The following is a 23,870-nucleotide window of genomic DNA, read 5'->3' as shown; positions in this document are numbered from 1 at the left end:
TCTTCAGAAATATGCATTTTGTTGTTTGGGTAACTTCCCAGGGGGGCTGGAGAATGTGGCTGGCTTGGATGAGAGGATGCGAGCATTATTCGCAGGAGGCTCAGTCTCGCTATTGATTCCTCCATTTCTTATAAAACAAACAAACAAGCAAACAAACAAACACACCCAGCCTGGACAGGCGCCTACCCGGCCGTTTTTCGGAATTCAGGCGAGTGCATGAGTGATTGCGGAGCTGCAGATCTCTTACGCTCTGATGCTGTTGTCTTCACAGTGGCCTGAAAGAGTTGTCCGGCATTCCCGTTCTTCCCAAAGGGGCTGGGAGCCGCCTCAAATGCCGCGGGACTGAAGAGCAAACGTCGGGGATTATTATGTCGATTTTCCGGGGCCCGGGCTCCGTCGCGCGGAACAGAAGAAAAGCTTGGCTCCTCAGGGGTCCCGCCGGCATTTGATATCCAGAGACTCCTAGGATTGCCCCGATTGCGTGGATCAGCAACTTTCCTACACTCTCGTCCCGTATTTTTAAAGAAAATTATTTTCTGTTCGCTGCGTTGGTCTTTTACTGCCATCAATACCCTGAAGCAAAGATTTCAGCCTCTTCATTCAAAGCATGCCTTATATTTTTGTCAAATATGATATCTAATTGAAAGTTTATTTTTGCTTTTGGATGCATCTGTGGAGCTCATGTTGTAAGAAGAAAGGGGGAACGAGACACAATGAAAGAGAAGTCCAAAAATGCTGCCCGGACTAGGAGGGAGAAGGAAAACAGTGAATTTTATGAACTGGCAAAATTACTGCCTTTGCCCTCGGCTATCACCTCGCAGCTGGACAAAGCATCCATAATCAGACTCACGACCAGCTATCTCAAAATGAGAGTAGTGTTCCCAGAAGGTAAGTGACTTTGCCCAGATGAAATTTCAAAGGCAGAAGGAGTAGAGATTTTCCAGTGAGTGAGCCTACACCACTGAACAGAGAAGTGCGGTCACACATGCATACATACTCTCTGCAAAGGGAAGTTTAGCATGGCTGCTTGACTGTGGACCTCTCTGAACTTAGAATTCCTGTTCCCTTTTTGTGGCTCTTTCTACTTCCCCATTAATACTTTCTCTCTAGTCCATCGGATATGTTTGGTTGGGAAGCAGCCCAACAGTGCTTTTGTCAACACTTCAGATACTGAGCTCGATTGAAAGTACAACTAATCCAAACATGACTTTCTTTTTTTATTCCTCTTGTTAGAATTGTATCTAGCAGAAAGCAGGAACATTGCCAAATTCTTGTATTTTTGCTACATATAGATAGACCCACATACATGGAGCTAAGCCAGACAATAATTTCTCTATGTGTTTACAATTATGCATTTGAGCACCAGGCATATTTGTGAACAACTATGTCCTGAATTTACCCAGTCTCTTGATTGCTTATAGCAAATTTAGTCTGGGTTTTGAGATATTCGCAGATTCTGAAACTAACTCTGGGGCTTGGTGATTTCCAACTCTGAGCTTGATATTATCTCTGAGATAATAGGCTAGGACCCAAACACATAAGGTTGAATTAAGAAGACTAGCCCACTTAGAAAATATCTTCTAGGTGGAAGCTTGGCAAAACTGATCCTGGGAAAACTGTATTATAAGGCCCAGAAGGAAGAACAGCTGAGCTGGTCATGATTTAAAACAAGTATTTAGATTATAAAGATTCACTGTGTGAGGACAGAGTAGCCTCCAAAGAACACTGTCCATTTATACTCACGAGGAAAAGGACACTTCCCTCTTCCATTTCCCCATCCTTTCCTTTACCCACATTCAAATAATATGAACAAATTTAAACAAAAATTTAGATGTGTCTTTGTCAGAGGAGAGAGATTGGGAAATACAAAGGAGAGAATCCTAAACAAACAAAAAATTCCAAGAGAAAGAACCCTGTTTATTTACAAATCGGAATGTCTTATTTGACCCACAGAGGTTTATGTTATTGTTGATTTGGGGTCCTTGGGGTTTGTTGTTTTCTTTTAAGGAAATAGGGGGAAGGAAATAGTCATTATTGGGCTTGGAGTTTCACTTTGTTTGATTTTGACTAGAAGTTATTATCTGAATCAAAATCTTGCAAATCATGCTGACAAATTAGTCAGGAGCAGTAAAGGAAAACTTTCAAATCATAGTTCAGTTTTACCCCAAAACTACAAATAGTGTTATAGTTGTTGAACAATCTCAGTTGACCGTGGAAACCACAGGAGGAGAAGAATCAAAACCTAAAGTTCCTGAAAAGTTAAAGAAAAAGAAAGGAGGGGGAATTTATATACTAAAAACCATATTTCCCATTCAAACTGTGCTGAGAATTGCTAGTGGGAAAACTACTATTATGCCACACTGCCTTCTGTTTAAAAAAAAAAAAAAGAGAGAGATCTCGTTGTCTTTTATACTGTCAGCGCCTACTTTATAAAAATAAAGCTATTGCGAACTCGGCTGGCCGCGCTGTTCCTAACAGGATTATTAGCAGTGATTTGTCAGCCCCTGCGGTCTCAGTGGGCTCCCTTTCTGCGTGATTTCTAACGGGTCTCGTCAATTATCGGTGCCGAAGTCGCTCGCTGTTTGATCAGAAGAAGCATATGGTGTTGCTTGTGGGGCTTCGAGTAATCGCGGGAGGAGGAGAATAGCGGGTCGGCGTTCAGGGCGGGCGCCGGGAGAGGGATAGGAGCGCCCGGGGAGTCGCCGGGCCAGGGGCGCCCGTCTTTGTCGTGCAGACCCGGGCAGGCGCGGCCGCAGTGTATTGGGCTGGTTTTGGTTGTTTTGATTTTGTTTTCTAAGAGAGCAAGCTTTCTTGTTTACTTGAGTGCGAACTCCACAAATTATAAATCGCGTGATAAATAAGAGGAACAGAAAGTAAACTCAGCCAACTTCTCATTTGTAAAGAGAGCACTGGCGAAGACTCCCCCTGGAGTCCCCTTGGTGGCTGGGCTGATCCCCTGTGGCTACTTTAACCGCGACTGTGCTTTCTGCAGCCCCCGTTCACCTTCCTCCCGAGCCCCAGGCCCCTCCCTCTTCTCCCTTCCTCAGAGGCTAGTGTGAGTTTATGAGGAGGAGGGGATGGACGATGTGTGAACTCTGGCCACATCATTTATTTCTCCAGCTACTGTTGAGCTCATAACTCACCGGCAGCCTCCACCCGGTGAGTTAGACAGGGTCATCCGAACAGCTGGCTCCTAGAGATGAGGTTTTAGTGAGGATAGATTAGCTTAAAAAATCCAAAACCCAGACACAGCCCTTTAAAATATAAAACAACAACAACAACAACAACAACAACAACACACACACACACACACACACACAACCCAACATCTTTCAAAGGAGTGATATAATCACAAATGGCAAAACCAGGCACAACCTGCAGAGGGTGCCAAATTTGGGTTCAGCTGTGGACTGAAGGAGGAGAGTAGACAAGATTGGGTCCATGGCAGTGGGGGGAAAGTGAGCATTTTATGTAAAGGTTATCTTTTTAGTGATGAGAAATGGAAAGAATTTGTTTGCAGATGTAGTCCATTGTTACACCTATCTAGATGCCATTCCAGCACATAGTAGGTCTTAAATTTTGTCCTAAGGATGGAGTAAAGACAGCTCTTTCATCATGGTAAGCTTTCTGTCACATGTAACATGGATTTTTGCAATGTATATAATCTAAAATAATTATAAATCTGGTGACATCTTAGTTATAGGCACAACATTGACTATAAAACCCCACTGTTTCAGCTCAGATTACATTTCATCTACAATACCCTTTAATATCAAGAGGCTTAATCAACAAAGAGAAATCTTTCCATACTTATATTTGAAAAAATTTACAAAATATTCTTAAAATATAGCTAATTCTCCATCACTACATATAGTTTATCCCCCGGGTTCTGGTAGATTCTTTGGGTAAACTTCAGTTTTTACTTATCTGAGTAGATAAAATTGAGCTGTTGAAAGAAAGATGAAAGAGGGGGGAAAACAGAGGAATGGAATATGGGTACCTGAAATAATTAAAAATAAAGCATTAGATTGGAGACTTCATACTAAAAAAAAAAAAGGAAGATTACTGTGAAATCGTTAAAACTGTGTATCTTCCATTGGCAACATATCCTATTCTAAAATAGCCTTGCAAAGAAAAAACTTGAGGCATCTAGAAATGTGTAAGTCTTTGGTGTTACCAAAGCCAGACAGGCAGGATTAAAAAAAAAAAAAAGACAGTGTGACTTCATGTGCAATATTGGACAAACTCAACTACAAAGTAATATATATTTGCTATCCAGATAGAATACAGTTTTGGCTAAGGGTGTAGTGGCTTGCTGAATAACCTTTGAAAGGATCAGACATGTTTTCAAGTCTATAACCATTCAGAATCTTGGTAACATCACACTGCCATATCATTGTCAAGATGTCTTGGGAAAATAAAAATAATCACAGAATTGAAATTAGTAACTGTGCAAGAAAGAGTCTCTACAAAGGCTGGAAGGACAAGGATGATTAAACAAACCTCCACAGACCCTTTCTATAATATTCACCTCAAGACTGAAATCCTTAATCGCCTTATATTTTTTTGAGGCCGGGAACTGAAAGAGAAAAAGAGGCCCCATTTCCCACGTGGATGGGTGATTTAAGGCTGTTTTTCTTGCTGCTCGGGGAAATGATTGAGCATTAGGTTTCCATGTTTATTTTCCTACAGAAGTTTTTCTCATTTAAAAGCCTTTAAGCCCAGTTTACCCTCCACGCTGGTTTTCTCTGTTTAATTCCAGTTTTGATGTTGACTTAAAATGTAGAGTGCAGAACTAAACTCTGCACAGAGCATTTGCAAGGCAGATTTATGTGCTAGAAATTGTAGATCAGATCAATGAAAAAACACTTTTTTTTTCTTTAAAGGGAACGATCACTAATAAAAACAATACAGCAAAACAATCCCGTAAGCTATAGCAGGATGCTTTTAAGCAGGGTACAATCACATACTTTAAGTTAAAATCGGGTTAAATTTCCAGAGGACAAACGTATTTTCTAGAAGAGTTATTTTTCAATCCTGGGGAAATCCTGGCACCTTGGAGCTTTTGCTGACACAAAAGTGGACACAATTCGAACCCATGGATGATTGCCGCACCTCTCTATATCGGCACAGATATTTCTCAAGAGAATGAGGTTTAGACCCAACTAACACCTTATGCTTTTAGCTCTCTACCCATTGCCAGTCTCGGATTTATGGAGTTTTAAATTTTGCGTGGGGGAAGGGAACCCTCAAGGATTTAGCAATGGGCCTGCTAATTAGTACTAAAACAGTGTTAGAGAAGTGCGGGACAAACTTTCTTCGGGTAGTCCCATCCTGGAGGCGGGTCCTGCGCGGAGTCGCTCTACCTCGGTGGTGCGCGCGGGAGCAGAGACCGAAACCTTACAGAAGACCACCGCGCTTCTGGTACGCACCAAAGCATGCAGCGGGGAGAAGCACGTTATCATGCTGCCCGCAGGCCAAGCCCGCGCGGTGCGGCTCATTCTGTCCCAGCCGCGGGTGGCTTTAGCTGAGGGTGCGCCAGTTCGAGGTCTCCGCATGGTCCAGACCAGGTCTCTGCTCTCCCAAGGTTCAAGGACGTCTCAGCGAGCCTACCCCAAGCAGAAGCTGGGCCGGTGCGGGCGTGTGCCCTCCGTCATTAGTGCTACCTGGGCCACTGCTCCAAGGACCGGCCGTTGTTTAAACCTGAAGCCGAGATCCTGCCCGAGCCCGCAGCCAAATAGAACGCAGGCGGCAGATCCCTGCGCAGCGGGGTATTCGCGTCCATCCACCTGCGCCTGCCTTTGGGCTCTGGCATTGCCCCTCCCGGCCACTTTTGAAGACCTGGATCCCTGGGGCGACACCGCTTGACGTTTTTCAGCGTCATGCAAGGCACTGCTGTCAAACCCGCGTCCATTTTCGTCCCACGGTTTAGTTGGGACCAGGCTGGAACACACCTGTTCCTCGTTACTGCTGTTCCTGTTCTTTTCGCTGCAGGCCAGACGCCGACAGCTTGGCTGGCCTGCTCGCTCCCGACCTGGAAGCCTAGCTCCAGCGCCAAAGCACAGCGAGGGTGCAGAGTCAGTGTTGTGACCATCATTCTCCACCCCAGATTTAGTACTAACATTAGTGGATTTCCCGGGTGCGGCCAGGGGCACACAGGGTTGAGAAGAGCCCACACTGCCACTGTGGAGTGCAGACACACGGGAGTGCAGGGGTCTGGGCTGCTGCGCGGGACAAAGCTAGGTCCCGCGCAGCTATCGACACCGTCACGAGGGCCGCCGCACCCGCTAGGTGGCTGGAGAGGGCCTTGAGCGGGGAGGGCCACAGCGCCCACAGTCGACGCGAGAAGCAGCCTCCTACTCAGGGACCGGTCCAGGCGCGCTGTCTAGTCTAAGGGCGACCAATCTCCGTCCCTCTCTTCCTCAGAGCCTCTGAGGCTGCCAGGCCCCTAACACGAAGGCTGTTAGGTTGCTGGACAGGTGCGGTTGCTGGACAGGGGGAGGTTTGGACAACATGCCCTCAGCGAGGACCCGCTGGCCTTGCGGAAAACCCAAGCGACTGAACAAGTCCCTCTGGGACCCGAAGAGGGCTTTTCCCACCTCAGTCACCAAGTTGTGGTCAGATCCCGGGACTGCTCTTCCAGCCCCATTCCCACCCACCCTCATATTGCCTAAAAGGTATATTGCAATCTGTCAGTCGGACGAACCTTTCTGGGGACTACTACAAGGGGGACACATTTCTATTGAGATAGAGTGTTTATTTATTAAAGGGGGGGGGGGAAGAACAGTGGAACAACCCCTTCTCTTCCTCCTCTTCCTGTCTGACTGAAAGAGGCGATGATGCCAGGTCTGTAATCTATATTTTGTCAAGGGTATGAAACTCATTCCGAAGGAAATGCTCGATCAATTTATTTTTGCTGCTTGTAATAACACAGCTGGATGATGCTTTGAGCTCACGCTAGACTGGGGCTCATCATTCATTCGCCAAGAACGGGCCTAAATTGTGCCTGTGGGATTAGGTCAATTTTAGTGGATCTACTTCGCCTCATTTGGTTACTAATTGGTTTCTTGTTTTATAAATCGAAATCTCATTTTCAGGAAATTACAAAACCCGTGCAGTCAGTCCATTGAGGTAATCCTTGGGTCAGGGGGTATTTAAATGGAAATGGCTCAACCGCGCACTGAGGGTAAGAGTGAAACTTCGCCTGGGTTTTCACATGAAATGTGAGCTAGCCCTTTAGATCCATAATAGATACATCCCTTCTAATACTACTTATGTAAATATGATAAACCAGACTTTAAGGGAAGGGGGGGCGGGGAGAAGCAAAATTTATCTGCTAAGGTTAATGTGGCATATCTTGGAAATCTTCCAAAATAGATTATGTTTTCCTTTGTCTTCGGCCACTTTAGCTGGGGAAAATCCTTTTGTCTAAAACCCGATTTAGTTATCGCCTCCCTCACAGAGCTCCTTTTCTCCTTTGCAAAACCCCGTTCCCTCGGCCTCACCGAATTACAAGAGAATCTTTAGATCTTGTTCCCACTGTAATCCTGCCGCAAAGGGAGCTGGTTTCCTCCTCATTTTAAACAGACAATCAAAGGATTTGTGAATTTTCTGCGGTAGGTCAAGTGCAGAAACGAAATCTCAGCTTACCCCCCTCGCCAACTGAAATTGGGCGCGGGAGCGCGTCACCGCAGGCCGGAGGTGACGGTTCCGGGGAGAGGGGTCTCTGGCCCACTCCAGGATTTTCGGGAGGCGGAACCCTTGACCGGGGCTACAGAAGGTGTCCTGGACAGGCTGAAGGGCGAGCTCAGCCCTAGGATTAGGTCAGGAAAGCCTGGCAGGTAGACGAAGGCAGCCAGTGCCTTATAAAACATTAACCCAGACGAAACCGTGTGACGGAGATTTCAACCGAGAACGTAGAGAAGGCAATGCTCCGTGAAAGCAAAAGGTTCCTTAAAAGGTGTGGGGGTGGGGGCAGGAGAGGGCGAGGGCGGCCCTTAGTAACCTGCGCCAGGCCGGCTGTTTATTAACCTGCTGGGAAGTCTTATTTTTCCCCGGTAGGCGCATACTAATGAGGCCGCAACCTGAGACAACAAACAGCCGAGGCTGGCGCTGGGGGTTCGGAACCAGTACTTAACCCCGAGCCCAGCTCGGGGACTTTCAGATGATTCGGGTCGGAAGGCCGTTCCCGGGCTGTTTCCAGCCGATTTGGAGGACTTCATAATTTTAGAATAAGGGCATTTGTTGGCCCCAAGCGCAGGCTTCGCACCCTTCCGGAAGACAAGATTCCAGACGCAAGGAGGCCTCGGCCAGCTCCCAGCGGGCGGGAGAGCCCCGGCCCTCCGCCCCCGCAAAGCTTGGCCCTTTCAGGCCTTGGCCGGGCCGGGTGTCCACGGGCCAGCGCCACCCGCGTCCCTAGCTCTCCCAGCAGGATCCTATTCCCCTTCCCCGGTTTGGCTCTCCCCAACCAAACCAATCCCCCCACCCCCGCCACTTCTGGGTGGGTATGTGTGAGCTGCAATGAAAAAATGACCGACCGCGCGGTGCCCGAAACCCGGAAGGAGGATAGCTTGGCCGAGACCCGAGGAGCGAAGGGAAGGTGACAAGGCGAAGGGGTGTGTACAGGTGGCTGTGTCGGAGGCCCTCCCGAACAATCCAGAAGGACCAAAGCGATTAGGGCAGTGGAGTCACTCCAGGGAGGGAGGCTAGGGCGGGCTAAAAGAGGCAGGGGGGATTGACTAGAGGCGAGGGAGGGAGAGGAGTGCAGCCGCGGGCGGGGAGCATCAGTGTTTGCAGAGCGGTGGGGAAATCGTTAGATTTATTTAGATGTGCAAACATCCAGAAAGACCCGATTCGAGCTTAAGGGGCGCTCATGGTTACTCGTTACCAGGGTTTTGATCGCTTGCTTTGGAAGCAGCTCCTGGCCAACACATTTTAAGAGTCCAACTCCATGTTTTATTCTGAAAGATCCGCCCTCACCCCCATATTACAATGCGAGCGTGTTTGTGTACTTCATAGTGATTCGTACTTTAAAGTAGTAAATCAGTAAATCACACCCCCTTTGTCATGTTAAACCTTGTTTAATGGTGCAAAAGAGTTTACCTAGTTAAATTAATTTCAGCAGCAACACTGTTAAAAAATATTACCTGTAAGTAGTTATGGGTAGTACAACCTCTTCCTCAAGTTTCTTCTGCCTTATTTTTTTTCTTTCTGCAAACATGTAGTATAGCAGACTCCCTTTTAGGTTTTTTTTTTTTTTTTTTTAATCAGCTACGGGTGTCCAGAGAATATTATTTTAAAAGGTTTTTTTTTTTTTTTCCCAGAGAATTTTCTTTTTTAGGCATCACTAGGAGAAATTTCTGGCAAAGCCTGGAAAGATCTTAACGTGGTAACACCGAGGAGAGGAAGGGGCTGTCTTTGTTAATAGATGATACTTTTGTTAATAGAAGATACGTGGAGAGTAGAGAAACTGAACGGTTCTCTATATCCAAAAGGAAACGAAAATATTGCTAAGATGGTGTTCGCACCTGAAAGTAAACTTCAAAAAAAAAATCCTACACTGTTTTGTTTTTGTTTCGTTTTGTCTTGTTTTGAGGGGCGAGGTTAGGTAGGATGTGTAAGACTAGGGGTAGTGGGGAGGAAGCAGGGGAATAAGCATTGCTCAGGGATGTTGGTGCTGGAAGCCATCCACAAGCAAACGGATTTCTCCGAAGGGGATTAAAGGCAGAGGCCTAGGGGAGGTAACTGGCTGGAGAGCCCCGCAGCCAAAGAGAAAGAAAGCCCAAGGACCAGCTGGACTCAGTTCACAGCCTCAGGTATTCGCCGCGGCATTCGCTGGAGGCGTGGACATCCTCGGCCTCGTGATAAGGCAGATAATGAAGCTTTGGGGGAGAAATAGTCCCTCCCCCCTCTAAGCACAGTGGTGAACTTTCGCAAGAGTTACCGTTCGGGTGCATTCGGCCCTTGCAAGGCACACACAGGCGGTCCTCAAACCCCGCCACTTGAGGTACCGCCAAGAGGGGTGCTCAGCCAGGGCTCTGCCCTCCCTGAGAAGCTCTCACCCGCCCCCCGAGAGGGAGTCTGACCTCTACGCAGTCCTTTTAAAAGCAGAGAGGGAGGGGCCGAAATTCACAGGCTCGCATCCTAGGCAGTAGTGGTGCCCGGAACTCCGACGGTATCCAGTGGTGCGCGCGAACTTGCGTGCGTGCCATAACCGGGGCACTAGTCTCAAACTGCTAGCCAGGTCGGAGTCCCATCGCTAAAGGGTGTCTCTGTGTCTCCACAGGGCTCGGCGAGGCGTGGGGCCACTCGAGTCGCACCAGCCCCCTGGACAACGTAGGCAGAGAACTGGGCTCCCATCTGCTCCAGGTACCCGCGCGGCGGCACATAAGCTTCGAGGGCTCAGGTGCCTGGCCCCGCGCTGGGCTTCTTGTTTCTTAGGAAAATAGGATCAGGCCCAGACGTAGCCTTCTCGCAGCCCCTACAGCCCCTTGGAAATTAAAACGCTGAGCTCTTAACCTCGTTGGGTGCAGATGGCGCCTCTCGAGGCGGAGAGGGAGGCAAGGTGAATTGGCACGTTGGCTTTAGAGGAGAGTCCGGCAAGGCCCCAAGTCAGGACGGCCGTCTCGAGGGAGGGGGCGCCATTTGACACCATTCAGTTGAGAGAACCGAAGCGCGCCGGGCCCGGCTGCAAAACAGCCAGAAATGAAGGATTTACACAGGAATAACGGGAATCTAGTAGAAATGCCCATCAGTGCTTTAAGCGCACACATTCCAGAGCCAGCTGCGTGTGCAGCACTTTTCATCTTCTCCCTGTAGTTCGCGGGCTCTCCCCTGTCTCTATGAGCTCTCACCCCAGGCCAGCCCAGCCCAGCGCGTGTACAGACCCTCGCGTACACACGTAACACCTCCCCAGGTAATGAGTTTACCCAGTGCGGAGGCACCCATTACCGCGTTGTTTGCAGTACGCACCGTTTTAAATTGCCCGTTGCCCGCTTAAGTCGCATAGCAAATATTTAAAATAGCACAACTCCCGGTGGCATTTTTAGGCTTGACACTTGTCTCCCACCCTCCACCCCCTTATTATTATCCTTGTCCGACACCCTCCCCCCCCCCCCCCCCAAGATCCTCTTGTGGCAGCCTCAAACCTAAGCAGCATGGCGGGGGAATCTGAGTTAATTCTTCCTCCTGGGCCAGACGGGACCAGCATCCTATGGCAGAAGTGCTGTGGCCTTCCCTGTCCCATGGCTACCTTGTCCCTCCCTCAGTGCCTGAAGCCAAAGAGATTTTAGTGTCACAGAGCAAAGAAAGGCCTGTGTAAGCATTCCCTCATAGGCCTGGTCTTCATACATCTGAATTCAAATAGAAAGGCATCATCACTCTCCTTTCTCAGGGACACTTTTCATCAGTTGTCTCTCAGCAATGCTCTCCCTGCCCCCAATCTTTCCATACTCCCAGCTGACTTTCCTCATCCATATAAACAAGAGAACAAAACCCAAACAATCTTTCTCTCCTTCTAGCTCTTGCCCAGTCTTCTTCCTCTTCTTCATCCCAAACTTCTGGAAGAATTTCATTACCCTCTCAATTTCCATCATTCACCCTGCTGCCCTCACTTCCACACCACTGCTGTCTGGCATCTCTCCTAACTGTTGTGCTCTGCACAGGCTCCACCACATTTTGATATCCAGCATAAGATGTGCATCTCTTATTCTACCTGACTTTGTTCATTGCACAAATATAGTAGGGCCAACTGTGTGCCAGACAGAAAGCCTTGCCCCCATGGAGTTCACATTCTAAGGAGAGCAGCCTTGCAAACCCACATAGGTACATTACATAGTATAACAGGTGGTGTAGGTGCTATGGAGACAAATAAGAAGGGGGAGGGTGGGGACTGTGTTTGAGTAGTGCCACTTAAAATGGGGACATTGCAGAGGACTTCACTGAGAAGGTGACATTTGGGTAAATACCTGACAGGGGTGGCACTATTTACTTGACATTCACCCTCTCTCCTTCAGTTTCTAAAGTAGCACAGCTTCCTGGATTCTTCTCCTTCTCTACTTGCTCCTCTGTTTTGCCTACTGCTGTCTGGCTGTAAATGTTGGTATTCCTCCAAGGTTCCACCTCTGTTTCTCCTCTCACAGCTTCAGGGCCTCATGGGTGATCTGGGCCAACACCACAACCTCAACTGCTTTCCTACATTTGCATGACTCCAGCTGGTTTCTCCAGTCTAGACACCCTTCTGAAGCTTCAGACTTATTTCCTACTGCCAACTGGAAATCTGCATATACCTGAAGTTTAGCATCTCCAAGACAAGAATTAATTACCTCCCTCCTCCAGACTTCCACTCCTACAAAAACTCACAACGCTTCCGTAAATTTTCAGTCTTGGCTAATGCTCTTACCCTCTACTCAATGACCTTGAAGTCACTCGAGTTCAGCTTCTCTCTCTGCCACCATAAACTCCACAGCTAGAACCATCTTTGACTTAAACTCTCCCTCTTCCTCATCACCCTGTGACCACCCAAGTTTAGGCTCAACCATCTCTGATCTCTTCATCCCACTTTTTCCTCCTGTAGGTCATTGTTCACATTCTACCACTGAAAAACAAAACAAAACAAAACAAAACAAAAAACAACACACACACACAGACACACACACATTTAAACATGATATTTCTTTGCTTAGAAACTGCTGGAACCCTGATGCCTATAGGAGCATCTCCGAATTCTTCTGATTGACATCTCAAACTCTCCAAAAACCCAGCATCAGTGTACTTTCTCAGCCTATCTTTGGCACACCAAATTCGTTGAGCCTGAGTACACCAGATGTACCCTACCCCCCACCAGTCCCTGCCTTTGCCACGGCATTCCTTCTGCCTAGGATTCCTTTCCTCCCATCTCCAGTTCAAGCTTCCTCTTCAATGTTCTGCTCAAACTGGTCCTCTGAGGCCTCTCTGATTCTCCCCCAGGCCTCTGGGCCCCCGCAGCACTGTCCACTCAGCTCTGCGGTCATTATATCTGTCTTTAGCCAGTCTCTGCCGCTGGACTTCCAGCAACTTGAGAGCAGGATCTGACTCATCCTTATGTCTCCACTGCCTGGACTGAAGCCTCATTCATAGAGATAAAGGGACAGTGAAAGTCTAAGATTTTCTTTCATGGAAAGCCTGTCAGTTTGATGCATCAGTGAAACACACACATCTACACACTATGGAACTACTCTGTGGACTTGCTACCTGGAAAATTTTCATTTCCTAACCCTGCCTCTCCCAGATTCTTTCTGGAGCTACTGGCCAGCTGCCTTCTGTCTACAAACTTTTCAGACTACCAATACTTCCATATGGCTCAGTGCCCCTTTCCTAAACCCTGCAGGTACTCTTTCCATTATAGGATGCCACCACTATGGAGTCCTCCAAGACTGACTCAGGAAACTATTCTTTTTTTCAGTGACCATCACCCCAAGAACTTAACCTACCTCTTATAATGGGCTGTGATCCTCTGCCCCCTATATTTGTGCGTGTATGCTACAGATATATGTCTGTATTGTCCATTTCAGTGGGTCATGAGTCTTGGAGGGCAGTACCCTTGCCCACCACTTTCTCTGGGTGTCTCCCAGTGTGCTGCATGTCCCAGATGCTTACATATTTGGAATGAACAAAAGAGGGGCTCTTGTGGCATATTTTCTATGCCCTATTTCCTGTCTGCTTCTCTCTACTCCATGTCTCTGTTCTTCTGGCTGAACATCTCTGACTTCTGCCCCCTACCCCAGTTTCTCCCCACAGAGGGCTCTCCATTCAACTCTGTTTCTATCTCCCCAGACCCTGGATGGCTTCATCTTTGTGGTGGCCCCAGATGGGAAGATCATGTACATCTCAGAGACAGCCTCAGTCCACCTGGGTCTTTCTCAGGTAGGTGAGTGGTCCACACCTCCAGCCTTCAATGCTTACAGCCAGAGCTGGAGGCCAGAGGTAAGGGGGTGGTGTTTCCCCAAAGCTTTTGTATGTGCATTTCTGGGACTGGAAATATCTCAGCTGGCAGGTCTGCTTCTCTCTTTTCCTCTACTTCCTTATCCTTTGGCTTCCACCCTGAGCCCAAACAATGCTATCTTTTGGAGTCTATCATAAGTCAAACACCATGGATGGTAGTTACATACCAATGCCTGATGTTTTCACCAGAACATTGCCAGGAAACTACGACTGTTCCTACTACCATTATAATTACTATTATATTATTATTTCCTCTCATAGATGAGGAAACCTAGCTTAGACTGCAGTAAGTAGCCAGCAGCAGAACTGGAATTAATACTCAGGGCTGACTCTAAAGTTCTGGCTCCTGTCCTCACAGGCCTGTAGACACCCTGGTCCAATCTTCCAGCCCCACAAGGGTTGGAGAAGGTGATACCCCCCTCTTTACAGGTAGAGCTGACTGGGAACAGCATTTATGAATACATCCACCCAGCCGACCACGACGAGATGACCGCGGTGCTTACAGCTCATCAGCCCTACCACTCTCACTTCGTCCAGGGTAAGGCAGTTGCTCGCCTGCACTACTTGGGTCCCTCCCTGCCACCGCCATTTGCTTCTGGCTTTTCCCCAATTAGCCAAGGTGGGACCTGTAGTCACACCAGCTGTCTCACATCCTTCGCCTCCCTCCTCCCCTCTCTCCCAGAATACGAGATCGAGCGCTCCTTCTTCCTCAGAATGAAGTGCGTCTTGGCCAAGAGGAACGCGGGCCTCACCTGCGGTGGCTACAAGGTGTGTGGCTGAGAGGGATGATCCTAGCAGCGTGTGGGGGAAAGTAGCAGAACCAGAGGAACTCGAGGGCGTGGGAGGGACATTTCTGAGTCCCTGACTGCCCCGAGGGCGTCCTCCGCAGGCATCAAAGCTCTGTCTGCCTGGGAGCACCTCAAGAGTTGTTGAACTTCCTGAACACTTGGGGACTACTAAGTTTTAAGACTTGGTTTCACTGTCTGGGATACTGCTGGGCTGCAGGGACTCTTAATCTGGGGCTCATAATGGACCTTAGGGCTGTGTAAAATGTCTGAAATGGTCGGTAATTTTGGCAGATTCTTAGAGTTTACTCACAGCATCAGATTCCATCTTGGGGTGGGGGGCATCAGGGTTGGAAGAGGGGTTAAGAACCAGAGCTTTAGCTCCAATTCAGGTTCCAGGGCCCCATGGGCAATTTTGATGAGTTAATGATGGCAAGGCCCATGCCTCTGTATTTTTACAAGCTCCCAGGTGAGTTCAGTGTGGCAGGATAGACATTCCTTGAGACACTTTGGAACACCAATAACTTTGGACAACTCAGTGCAGGGGCGTGGCCCGCATGGCGGTTTGTGGCTCAAGGGAGTCACAAAATGTTTCAATCCCTTACCCACCTTTTTGGGATGTTTCCTGGCGGTGGCTGAGTCTCACCCCTTCATCCTCCTCTGCAGGTCATTCACTGCAGCGGCTACCTGAAGATCCGCCAATACAGCTTGGACATGTCCCCCTTCGATGGCTGCTACCAGAACGTGGGCCTGGTGGCTGTGGGCCACTCGCTGCCTCCCAGTGCAGTCACGGAGATCAAGCTGCACAGCAACATGTTCATGTTCCGCGCCAGCCTGGACATGAAGCTCATCTTCCTGGACTCCAGGTGGGTGGTCAGGTGGGAAAGGATCACCCTAGCAGGAGGATGGCTCTGCTCCGTGACCGAGAGCTCTTCCTCGACCTTCTGAGACCATTTTGCAGATGAGGTGAAGTGAGGGCGGGCACCCAGGCCTGAGAGGACCGTGTGGGGTGGGGGGCATCCCCGCATCCTGCGCTCATCCCTCGAGGATTGCTCTCCCCAGAGTGGCGGAGCTGACGGGGTACGAACCTCAGGACCTAATTGAGAAGACGTTGTACCACCACGTGCACGGCTGTGACACCTTCCACCTGCGCTGCGCCCACCACCTGCGTAAGGCGCCACTCTTCCCGGCACAGGACGTCCCCCGCGCGGCCTGGGGAGGGGAAAGGGCGTGATTTACGTCCACAGTAAGCGGTCGGGGAGGAGCCCTGGTAGCCGGGTGGTGGTGGTAGGTGACGCCTTTCCCAGTGGCTGCTCCAACACTGAGCCCCACCTTGTTTCCTTAATATCCGCAGGGAGAGTTTCTGAGTTTCTGGGGAAATTCCCCTAGGAGGGGTTTTATGCTCCCCACCTCCCACCCTCTGCAAGCCTCACCGAACATGGGAACAAAAACTGAGGCTAGGCCAGCCATTTGGCTCATATGCACAGACCTGCTTCAGCTTTTTTTTTTTTTTTTTTTTTTAGCTTAATTTCCAGAAACAGGGAATATGAGCCTCGGAGTTCAGCTGCCCAGACGGTACCTTCCTTAGAAAATTGAATGGAGGAATCCAATTTTAAGTGTCCCCCACCCCTTTGCTAATCTCCAGGGGCTGGAGAACTCGATGCAAATTCAGGGGAGAGACAATCCATTTGGGAACCTACCGTTCGTCTCTCCCTCCTGCCTGGGGGCAGTCATTAGGGCCCATGGGGGACCTGCACTCCCACCGCCAGGGTTTGTGTTTGGGCGGGCTCAGGAGCCGGCTCCTTCACCACCCGCTGCCTTCTGTCTTTCCATCAGTGCTGGTGAAGGGGCAGGTGACCACCAAGTACTACAGGTTCCTGGCAAAGCACGGTGGCTGGGTATGGGTGCAGAGCTATGCGACCATCGTCCACAACAGCCGCTCGTCCAGGCCACACTGTATCGTCAGCGTCAACTATGTCCTCACGTGAGTGCAAGTCTGGGACCTTCGCCCACACTAGGCAACCCTGGTCTCCGAGAGGGCGCGGGCGGTGGGCACTGCTGGTTAGGCGAGGCTGGGGCCCCCTGGGATACCGCTTCTGCTCCCCCCCCCAGTGCACTCTGTGCTGGGAGACTGCAGCTTGAGCACTTTCATCTTTATGAAGAGGCTTCCCTCGTTACATTCTAGGAAAAGATTTAGGAGTTTTTCCACCCACAGTCTACATTTGCTTTCTGCTCTCTCTTTTAACCTTTTAAGCGAACTCTGCATTAAATAAAACTTAATGTGGCAGAAAGAAAAGAGAGAGAGAGAGAAAGAGAGAGAAAGAGGAAAGGGTAGGACGTGCGGAGCCATTTATGGTTAACAAAAAGGACATCTGTTTCACTTTTTCAAATCTGGGTTTGAAGTTCTTAATTTTAACCAGAGTCTCCAATCAAAGTTAAGAGTTCTGAGAGAGTGGTTCTTACGCTGAACCACAAAGAGGGTTTAAGTGACCAGGAGGGTTTGACTGTAACCTCCAGAAAGCCAAGGGACCCGACCCAAGGCTGCAAGGCTTCGTCGGCGCCCAGGCCCTGCGCGTTGTGTGACCGCGTCGCGAGGGAGGAGCCGGCCTGGCAGTGTCACCTACAGCCGACCGGGCGGCCGCAGCGGCCGCGTTTGAGCTTTATTTCTAGAAACAATAATCGTCAGTGGCCCTCGGTGTGGCACTGCAGGCTGATCACGTGGCCTGGTGTGCGGCTGGTGAAGAAAGCGCCTTCTGTATAATGTTTGAATTGCCCTGGTTTGAAGCCTTTATGAAGAACTCTTTTGTGTGCACGGTTGCCTTTTTTTTTTTTCTTTTTTTTTTTTTTTTTTTTTGGTAGTCGCTGAAATTCTTGTGATTTTAGGGGACCTCAGGGGTTATTTACTTTGGAAGCATTGACACGCCCGGCACTTAGTAGAAATGCTATTTTCACATTAGGAACTTGGTTAAGGGGGTACTATTTGGAATCAGACTATCCTACAGGCCATGAGGACTAGATTCATTCCACGTTGTTTTAAATTGCCAAATTAAAAATGTAGTGCTTGAAAATATTATGCTTGGCAATAAGACTATTTACTCTGTGCCCTGTTTAATAAGAAAATTTAATTCAATAGACTTGGAAAAATGAATTTGGTTTAGATGAGGATTCAATATTCAAGAATAATAGCTGGTTATTAAGAAGAATCTTTTTTATTCCTTTCATTCAATAAATGGTATTAAAATAAACACTATTAGGTTTTTGTAATAGCAAGAAAGCTGTGGATTTTAATACAGAGCAGAAAAGATACAAGTATTTTGGGTATCATGAAACAAAACCATTTTATGAATGCAATTTTTTATATTATTAAAATAAACGTAAGAGAAAATGGCAAAACATAATTCATAAAATAAGCCACTCTGTGAAGCAGAAGTATTAAAGAGTGAAAAATTATGTCTGCTTACCATGGAAAGGAAACGGACATTCTTTAAGAAGGCGCTTTGTATGTCTGAGACATCACAGGCATTATACATACACTCTGTTCTCTGGTGGGTGCCTGTGGTTAGTAATCATTTTTTATCAAACAGCAGGGTATATAGTCACACAGACCCATACAAATGATCAGAATGCAAGTTAGACCTCCCAATGGGTAAGCTTAATTTATGTTTGGAGTCATTTTGGAATATTCTGTTTTGTTTTCCGGTGGATAAGTGTACTTTTCTTCTGCTGTTGGCCATGTCCTTCTTCACTTCACACACTTCTTTAGAGCTGCAGGATTAGGCTACCAACTTTACATAAGATTAAAAAGATGTAATGAGGATAAGTGATTTACAGAAGGAAAAATAGCATGGCTCATATTTTTCTAAATGTTTTATACCTCTGAATGAAAATAGAAATAAACAAACAGAAGTACACAAGACAAAAAGCTGAAATTGATTACCCTTTTATGAGTCTCAACTCCAATTCTTTGTATAAAAATTCTTAGGACGATTTTTATAGCTGCAAATGTGGAAACTGCCTTAGATGAAATGCCATCAAGTGGCTCTGTGTGTGTTGACAGGATTTTCATAATGAACAGGTTGCAGTTTGTTTGATGTGTATATCACACATCTGGCTGGAAGTTACTAATTTACATTGTCTTAGCAAATTAAATAGATGGCTATTGATTCTCTATGGTAGCAGTGAACTACCACATACATTTGTTTTCAAGGCTAGTTCTCTATGAAGCCTGAGAATGATAAGTGAATTCTTTCCAAATATGCCACCTCAAACAATGTACTTAAAACCACAAGCCCCCCAAATAATTTGACAGGCCAGATGTTTTCCAACTTTAGACATTTTAATAGCATACATTTTGAAAAGATTTTCATATCATGGAAGCAGAGAGAATTTTAAATAAGCGTTGGTTAAATGAAGGTATATTGATGGAAGCTACATTTGTAAGAATCATTTTTCAAATTTCCTGATGATAAATTTATTGTTGAAGTTAAAATATGCCTAGAAATACTGGTCATCATTTTCTGACAAAAGCGATGATGAATATAAATCTTCGGTAACCTTATTCTAATAAGCAGCTACCACTGCAAATATAAGGATTTAGAGGCGGGTGGTTCTTTTACCAGCCTTTGTATGACCATCATACAAAATGTTGGCATTCGAAAAAATCTAGAGAGGAGAAGAAGAGGCTATGATTAAATTTTCGAAATTCTCTTACCTTTTCTCTGGGTGCTTGAGGTTCCCAACGCTTATATAGCTTTTCATGAAAACTCAAAAATATAAAAACAAAACCCAAACAAACAAAAAAAACTCCTTTCATACCAGGACTAACCAGTTCATGATTTTCTGTAAGACATAACCTGTTAGCTTTACGTTCCACATTAAAAAAAAAAAAAAAAAAACAAAAAAAACAAAAAAAAAACATTCTTACAAATCTTGAGTGCCCACAGGCTTCGAAATATTTGTTAAGTACGGCAGGCCCTGCTCCCTGATTATTTTCAGGAGTATAGATGGATGGAGGCAGTGTCTGGTAACAGTGAATGTTGGGGGAAATTCCAGAAAAGTATGGACAGTACAAGGAATACTGTGTCAAAACTGAGTAATTGTCTTGAAATCATATTTTCTTGAGTTTGTTTAACTAGTAGTATTAATTATTCATAGCCAGTTCAGATGGAAAACATTAGTACTTAACGTGAGGAAAATTGAAAATGTGGAACACCCAATAAACTACGAAAAGTAATTTCTAGAAAAGAGTCTTGATTCTTTTTATGTTTTTAAACTTAGTATGTTATATAAATAAAACTTATAAAATCTACTTTTAAGGATAAACCAATGAAGTATAAACATCTCATTTTAAAATATTTAAAAACATTAATTTTTCAAATATATAGAAGGCTGAAAGAATACTACAATGAATATCTGTGTACACATCATCTATAATAGAAGCCATATTTGTTTTGTCTCTTTCTACCTACATGTATGTAGGTATGTAGGTATGTAGAAAGGGTATGTATTTGTATGTGCATGTTTTTCTCCACTGAATTATTTCAGAGTAAGCTACAGACATCATCATACTTCACCCTAAATAACATTCTCCTATGTAGCCACTGCATATTTATGATGGCACATTTAAAGGGTTCAGAATTATTGTGTGTAGAAGGTTGCAAAAGTATACATGAGATCTAGTTTACTGATACCATTAAAAACAATCTGTCACCGACATTCATCAAGAGCTCACTGATATATGACCTTAGTTAGGTTGACTGATAGATGATATTTGTGAGGGGACTTCTGTGGGATATAGTTGTAAAAGTTAGCGTATTTTAACCTAGACTTCTAATGAGAATTGTAAGCTAATAAAATTCTGGTATTTTTTTCTGGAAAGTAAAAGAGAGATCTTGAGAGTGATTTGGTAACTTTGGAATCAGACAGATTTAATATCTTCAACCATTTTTTTGTTAGTAAAGATGGCTTCTCTGCTTATTTCCCAAGTTTAGGATGGAACATTCTTTTGGTGCAAAATCTCACATGCTGTTTGAGAGTGATTCACTGAACACATAGAAGGGATTCTCTACATTAAAATTTCTATGTCTGTGTTACAAAGAGCAGAACAAAAAAGAGACAATTTACATTAGTGGTTTATGTAACACTTACTATCTACTAAATAATCCTTTGAATTTGAAAGTTTGGGCCAAATGCCAAAGGAGACATACTTCCTTCGTGTGAAAGAAAATAAAGGGGTCTTTGTATTATAATTATTGCAGGTCCTATAATTTTTGTTTTTCTTTGTATGAAACCATTGTATTTCCTGCAATTAAAAAGAGTTTTTAAGTCTTAACATATTCTATGAATGTAAAGTCAGATGTACCCTTATCACATAGCAGCAAACATTAAAATATGCTCATATTAGCATGCTCTTTCAAGTATATTAATAGTGCTGAGTTAATTTGACATTTAAATTTAAAAGTATTTTTTTTATTAATTTAAAGCCCCAGTGATATTATTGTTAGTACTACCAGGAAATTTTAGAAAATGCTTTTTAAAAACTTGACCAATTATATGTGTAGTTATAAAAATAGGTTTTATTTTTCTGGTTAGCAAAAGCATTCTTTCATATTATAAATGATGTCAAATGAAGTGCCTTTTGACTTAGCAAGCTATGGCAAAATATAAAATGATTTTATTCTCATGCCTTGGATCTGTGTAGCACTTGTTGCACAGATTTAATTTTTTGATCATTAAAAATAATAATCATGTGCTAATGTATACCCGTAAATTAGATTTGATCCTTAATTGTGTTTAATCTTTATTATAATAATATTGAACGTTGAAGCCCCAATTGTCCTTTTCAAGTGATCTTTTAAGTAACTGAATCATTATAGAGATGAATTGAAGACACATTTGTATGAATGGCAATTTATAAAAACTGAAACTATTAATAGTAATTAATAGTGATTTTACAACTACCAAAACACTTTATTAAAAGAAAGATCTGGGGTATTTAGTCTGTTGTGTAGTACATAGTAATACTAGTACTTGCTTATGTAACACATATAAAAGGATTTCATATCCTTTTTGCTTATTGTAATTTTTTAATCAAGATATTCTGTATTTAGTTTTGAATTCATTGTTTATGTTCAAATTTTGTTTTACTATTACAAATGCTAAATACAGCATCATTACAAATGCTAAATATTTTTTTCAAAGTGCTGTCACTTTCATTACATAGTTTGCTCCTTTGACAGCTCTGTACAGGGTTCGGGCAGGGATTTTCCAGGTGAGGAAACTGACATCAGATATGCTAAGTAAGTGGGGAAGCCAGGATTAAAGCCTGGGGTCTTGACTCCTACTGTATCCTAGGTTCCTCTGTATTGGGGTGTGAGTCAGAGAAAGAGGAATGGATTTAAATGGGTAAGGCCTGTAGTGTTCAGCCCACCCAACTTCTGGATAGGCTTTCGTCTGGTCTCATTATGGAAGATTAAAAAGCTGCCTCTGTGTTGCTGCTTCACAAATATCTTCACAAAACAGATATTGACCATTTGGTGGTTTAAAACTAGCAACGCTGTCTTCTCAAGAACATTCAATTAAGAATATATCTTTTTTTTTCCTTAAGTCTCACTAAGAACATTTTCATTTTGTAAGAAAAAATGTGGCCTGCAAACATTTTAGTTTTCCCTGAGTTGCTTACCTTTAGATTACATACATACATTATTGCTATTACTAATTATTTCATTTCTGCAACCAGATTTAATATTTTATGTTTTTGTTGAACAGATGTGTTAAAACAAATTTCTGCTCTCATTGTGTACCCTACAATGGGTTGGCAAGCTAGGTCATCCTTTTTATCAGCTGGGCCACAAATTACCTCTCATGGCAGTGGGCTATTTCCTAGATGGTATTCTGTGTTTGAGGGACAATGGCAGGAAAGGTTGTCCACTGGGGATTCTGTTGGTGGGGGATGGTAGGGATGAAGGGCCTCCCAGCATGCTCTGGTCAGGTGTGTCATCCTCTGGCCCTTTGACAATCCTGCTACCTGGCTGCTTCCATCTCCCCAGGCCTCTCTGGCCTCTGCACCTTTCTTTGTTGTTGTGCTGAGGGCAACTGAGTCACAGAACCTCTTTTTTAAAATGTTCTTAGGTGGAGACCACATGGTATGTGCTCAGTGATGATCCTGACCACTCTTCTTTGGCTGTTGCGAGGGAAAGAGTTCTGATCTTTGAGTCATTTCATAGAAAAACGTGATCATTACCTCATTGGAGGTGGGGATATACATGTTACTGTGAATGGACAAATTCAAATGAAGCTTTACTTGAACTTCAGAAAAATATGTTTTCATCTTCTGACTTCATCTATTTGCATTGTGAGCACTGCTAGGTTTGGTTCAAGGTGTGGATATGTGTGTGGATGGGGAGGATTATGCATATCTTGATAATTTAGTAAAAGACTGCACTTATCCAGGGCTTCCTTCTCTGTTCTCTGTTCCCACTGGCTTGTGACATCTCTCCAGATGAGCAGGTAGTGATAGAAATTTCATCTGGGTTGAAGGGCTGTGTCTGTGCCTAAGCTGTCAGGCAAAAAGGATTGGTTGGAGTTTAGGTGACACCTGGAAATGCCTGAGTACCTGTCAGAGGAATTTCACATTCTGTCTTGTCTGAAGGAATAACTTCCCCAGTTCCTTTCCCCTGCCTCAGGCCTTCTGAGGTCCAGGGAGCTGGCAAGGGTGAGAAAGGTGGTCTATGGTGATGGCAGGGCTAAGGGGGATGAGAAGGGAACTTACTTTTATAGGGCCTGGTTGAGTCTGGGCCATCTGTGTACCATCTGTGACTTTTACTCTGAGAGGCTATATTGAAGTAGGATTGTGATTTTGTTTTTATGAAAACCCACAGTATCATTTGAAGCAACCTGAAGGGGCAAGGTATGGGCTTTGGCGTTAGAGAACTCTGGGTCTGAATATGTTTTATTGCGTAATAGCTATGGGATTTTGAGCATAGCTGTATTCCTGTGAGCCTCTGTTTTCCCATCTGTGCAATCAAGATATTTGAACCCACCTTTTAAGGACTGAGGAGGATTATATGAGATAATGTATATATAGCACAGAGCGTGGCAGACAGC

The 23,870-nt window shown here is 45.3% G+C and overlaps 1 protein-coding gene across 1 annotated transcript in view; it reads left to right on the top strand.

Annotated features, from left to right (window-relative positions):
- Nucleotides 1-287: 287 nt before the first annotated feature.
- SIM1 (SIM bHLH transcription factor 1) overlaps nt 288-23,870 on the top strand; it is a 69,830-nt gene continuing 46,247 nt past the window's right edge. The window contains exons 1-8 of the mRNA XM_078447167.2: nt 288-888; nt 10,286-10,368; nt 13,813-13,902; nt 14,410-14,518; nt 14,663-14,748; nt 15,432-15,631; nt 15,828-15,934; nt 16,602-16,749. Coding sequence (XP_078303293.1) covers nt 714-888; nt 10,286-10,368; nt 13,813-13,902; nt 14,410-14,518; nt 14,663-14,748; nt 15,432-15,631; nt 15,828-15,934; nt 16,602-16,749 — 998 coding nt within the window. The 5' untranslated portion in view covers nt 288-713. The remainder of the gene's footprint in view (nt 889-10,285; nt 10,369-13,812; nt 13,903-14,409; nt 14,519-14,662; nt 14,749-15,431; nt 15,632-15,827; nt 15,935-16,601; nt 16,750-23,870) is intronic.

Source organism: Panthera onca, chromosome B2, assembly GCF_046562875.1.
Source record: "Panthera onca isolate mPanOnc1 chromosome B2, mPanOnc1 haplotype 2, whole genome shotgun sequence".
NCBI classification, from domain to species: Eukaryota; Metazoa; Chordata; class Mammalia; order Carnivora; family Felidae; genus Panthera; species Panthera onca.
Note: the sequence above shows the minus strand (reverse complement) of the source record. Positions and strands in the feature narration are given on the sequence as shown.